At 46.9% G+C, this 4,156-nt stretch overlaps 1 protein-coding gene across 1 annotated transcript; it reads right to left on the bottom strand.

The window, feature by feature from the left end:
• Positions 1–3,552, bottom strand: Pmar_PMAR011458 (WD-repeat protein, putative). Its single transcript, XM_002781289.1, has 5 exons — positions 3,377–3,552; positions 2,857–3,035; positions 367–2,638; positions 159–272; positions 1–111 (listed from the first exon to the last, which is right to left on the bottom strand). Exons 1-5 carry the CDS (start codon positions 3,527–3,529, stop codon positions 28–30), a joined length of 2,802 nt encoding a protein of 933 aa, XP_002781335.1. The 5' UTR covers positions 3,530–3,552; the 3' UTR covers positions 1–27.
• Between the last annotated feature and the right edge of the window lie 604 nt (positions 3,553–4,156).

Genomic DNA, 4,156 nt, shown 5'->3' with positions numbered 1-4,156 from the left:
GACGTTTTGACGTAGAGTGAATCACAACTACTGCCCAGCCATAGCCACCATCTGAGCGCCTGAGAGCAACCGTACCAGACACTCCAGACGGCTACAGTCTTTATCGAAGGTCTGAAAAGAAAGTAAATGCACTCAAGCGCTCATTAACCTTTCAAGACCTTGAAATTGGCGGCAAGCCGTGTGCTGAGCTCCTTGACCGCTTTACGCACACCTACATCTGTTGATTCCAACAACGTATCAGCATGGAACTTCAAGAAGAGGGAGAGTTGGACCTGAAAAACTCCAAAATACTGATAGCGATATCGGCATGAGCGAAGTGCGAACACAATGGAATTTTGTGGCGCGTGACAAAAACTACAACATCACCTGTATCAAGTCATAGTCCTTCCCCGAAGCCGCCATCGCATCGAAGTACTCCACAGCGTAACGGAGATTCTCATCTCTGATCTCGCTGAGGCACAGGTTCAATCCGCTGGCCGTCTGTTTTTTAAGATACTCCAGCGCTGCCTCCCAGTCCCTCTCAACGATCTTTCTCTCGAACTCCGAGTCCATCACCGAATTGAAGTCACTGCCACCATCAAATTTCATTCTCTTCTTTTCAGGCTCCTCACTAGTCTCCGCCGTTGCTGCTGGTTCTTCCAAAGGCGCGAACAGCGGCTTTGCATTATCATATACAGTAGGGAGAAAAAATGGCGCGCTCTCCGGTTTTTTGGGCGGGCCCACTGGCTTATTGCGCTCCTTTATCTCATCTAATCTCAGAGCATATTGCCAACTCGTACGTGGCACCTCAGAAAGAGTGATAGCCCCTCGAACTTGTGGTTGGTAAGATACAGAACTAGTCAGAACTTCGTCACCAGCAGAGACATTTTCATCAACTTCCATCTCTCCTTCCTTTTCTGCTTGATCAATGGGAACATACTCGCGTGGGACTGACGACACATTCGACTGATCTTTGCGACCAAGCAGTTTCGTATTAGTCCAGAGATGTAGAGCGCCATATTTGGAAGTATGGGCGTGTGTAGTGATCAAGAAAGCATCACCAGTGCTCCAGCATAGAGCCAAGACCGGCGAGGTAAAGACAACACGATCAACCACACTAGCAGTAGGAAGATCGTAGATTACCATTTTTGCATCAGAATCTGCCACAGTTAGCAGCTGACCGTTATGTGACCACCCCATAGCCGTAATAGGCGCCTTGAGCTCATCCAAGCGTCTCACGACCCTTCCTGAATCCAGGTCCACCACCAGAACGCCTTCTCCTCTGCTCATCGCGACCGCGGCTAGAGCGCCCTGGACGACTGCGGCAACAGTACTGCCCTCTCCCTGTGGTAGGTCTATGTCTCGACGTCTATAAGGAGTCTTCGAGCTGGTACCAATAGTAGTTAATCGCAGCTTTCGGCCATTTGACGAGCCCGATAAGATAGTAGTAGCAGACAAGAACTCCAGAATAGAAATTTCACCGCCGTTTTCATGATTAGTGACCAAACCACGATAGAGGCAACTCTGCATATTAAAGCGGTGAACTTCGCCGTTCTTGAGCCCCACACAAGCGTAATTACCGCAGTCACTCACAGCAACACGGACCACCTCCGATTTGTTGTCAGGAACTTCAATTTGGCGATTCACGAGAGCCTGCTGATAACCGCTCCACACAGTAGCATAGAGAGACCCCTTGTGAGCCGTAACCACATTCGGCCAATCATATTGTCGCAATCTGGTCCCAGCTAGCGATAAGATTTCACCGAGACTGCCGTCTCCAGGTCGCCTCCACCTCATTCGAGAACCCAGCCCGGCAGTGGCCTTATTTATGTTAGAGATGCTCCAAATTTTATTCTGTTTCTGCTGAATCAGACTCATTTTACCAACGCGGTTTCCCGAGCTGATAAGAAGATCGTTACACTCAGCATTATTCGTAGTGTCACCATATACTTCAACGTGAGTGATGGGCTCACTCGCGCCCCTTCTGTGACGTAGTAGCCTCATACTACCATCGGGCTTGTCGAAAATCCAAACACATATCGCATTATCACTACCAGTAGTCACCACCAAAGGTTCGCCAGGAACAGCCGCGAGAGTTGATATAGATCCATCGTGAGCTTTCTTGACCACACTATGAAGGATTTTCTCAGCGAGATCCCATACAAAGATATCACCCTCAGATGTGCTCGACAGCAGCACACCGTTATGGTCGCCGTTATCAGTGCGGAAAGCGAGACCAGTGATTGACCCGGAGGCCCTGCTTTCAGTAGTCGCCAGAGTAAACAGAAGCTGATCAGTGCGACAGTTTACTATGAAAATTCTGCCGCTTTCAAAGCCGACAGCAACAACGTCCAGGGCAGGGGAGGGCGCCAGAGCAGTGATGGCGGAATCGTCAGTCAAACACGAAAAAGTGTGAACTTTCCGATTCGACTTCAAATTCCACAGTTCCAATTCGCCGCTTCGGCCAGCAATAAGCATCTTATTGAGATATGTTGGAATATGGATAGCAGTAGTAAGTTCATAACCCAAGTTTAGTCTTGTGGGCCCTATAATTTGACCCCCGGGCTTAGTGAGGGAGCTCGGAAGCGTCCATAGCAGTACCTCATTTCCGCTGGAGCCAACACTCAGTAGGAAGGTACTACCAAGTAGATATAGAGATCTGAGGAAATCAGTGAAAATTGTATAAATCGCAAAGTTGTATTATAAAAAAATTCTCAATTTTTGACTACTTCGGCGCTGAAGACTTTCGATAAATGAAATGAAAACGCGTGGGAAAATGGTATCGCAAATAAGAATTAATCGGGGGGAGGGGGAAATCTTGAGAAAACTGTGGTAAAAATTCAATATAATAAAAACCAATCGCAAGACGTTTATTACTCAACGCTGCCTCGGTGCCCTTCAGTGGTCATCGCAATAGGAACCATCTTATGCCATACGCAAATTCGTCCGTCGTGATAACCAGCGATAGTAGTGTCTCCTACCGCGACAATACTGGTAGCTGTTTCACGAGCAGCAGGCTGGATATAGCGGATGTCGAGACTCTCGATGTCGTAGACCTGATGGGAGTTTATGCAACCGCACCGTTGACATAAGAATTCCACGAACATAGTGATTCTCAGTAGCACTTAAAAACGACTTTCGTCATTTCTCCAGAATATTCTCATGAACATAAGAGCAACTATTTAATTATTCATACCACTCTTCTGGGAAAATATGCACATGGTCAACTACATGTGTGACCGACGGTATGAATTTCTTTGAAAAAAATTCGGGAAATTCTCATCGGTTTCTATACATCTACCCAAACTCCTATAATAAATGAGGAAGCATCCGAGTAAAGTTGAAGAAAGCGAACATATTTTCCAACCACTCCTTCGCCACATCGCCCCCCTACTACCTGCCAAGCCGCGTGGGTTACTGCAGTGACGAAAGTCTGCGAGCCTACTTTAGTGACAGCAGCTGGTTGAGGGCCGCATACGACGCCGACGACTCGGTGTGTTCTTAGCATGCCGGACTCTCTGGGCCCCATCGGCGCTGCTAGCGAGGACATAGCGTAAGGAGAGCAGCAACTCTAAAGTGGCGAAGGAGTGGTATCAGACTAAAACTAATTCCTCGCAAGTCCGCCAAGCTAGAGGATGGGATTATAGATACTCTCAAGGCTATATGATCAACCTAGCACGCATAACGCCAACATCAGGTTTTCCCTTCGCAAGCACTTGTCGAGCACCGTTGAGGAATCTCAAGTCAAAGCAAGAAAGCAAGATTTAGACATCTGTTCTCTATTTCATGCAGTACATGCAATCTAGAGACTGTGAAACTGTTTAATATTCTAGTTGAATGGAGTTTCACCCGTTTTACGTGAAGTGGCGAAAAACGAGATGTTCGCGATGATATGCAGTAGTCGTGAAATATACATTTTTCACTTGTGTTTTTCATATCACTAGGGTGGTGAAACTCTAATATCTGATAACCTGCAGGTCGACCGAAAACGATTGCTTCTTCACGCTAGTTTGTCTTCCAAGTTTTTTCCAAAGGTGGTTCCCCCTGCCAAAGAAAACCAAAATATGAAAGTGAAACATGGAGGGATACCATTATGAACGATTCTCTTTCTGTTGATGTATAGCATTAGATCAGGAGCGGAGTTATAGATATACTCCCCGAGTAAAAGTTGGTATTT

The sequence above is a fragment of the Perkinsus marinus genome (genome assembly GCF_000006405.1).
Source record: "Perkinsus marinus ATCC 50983 genomic scaffold scf_1104296942772, whole genome shotgun sequence".
Taxonomy (NCBI): Eukaryota; Perkinsozoa; order Perkinsida; family Perkinsidae; genus Perkinsus; species Perkinsus marinus.
Note: the sequence above shows the minus strand (reverse complement) of the source record. Positions and strands in the feature narration are given on the sequence as shown.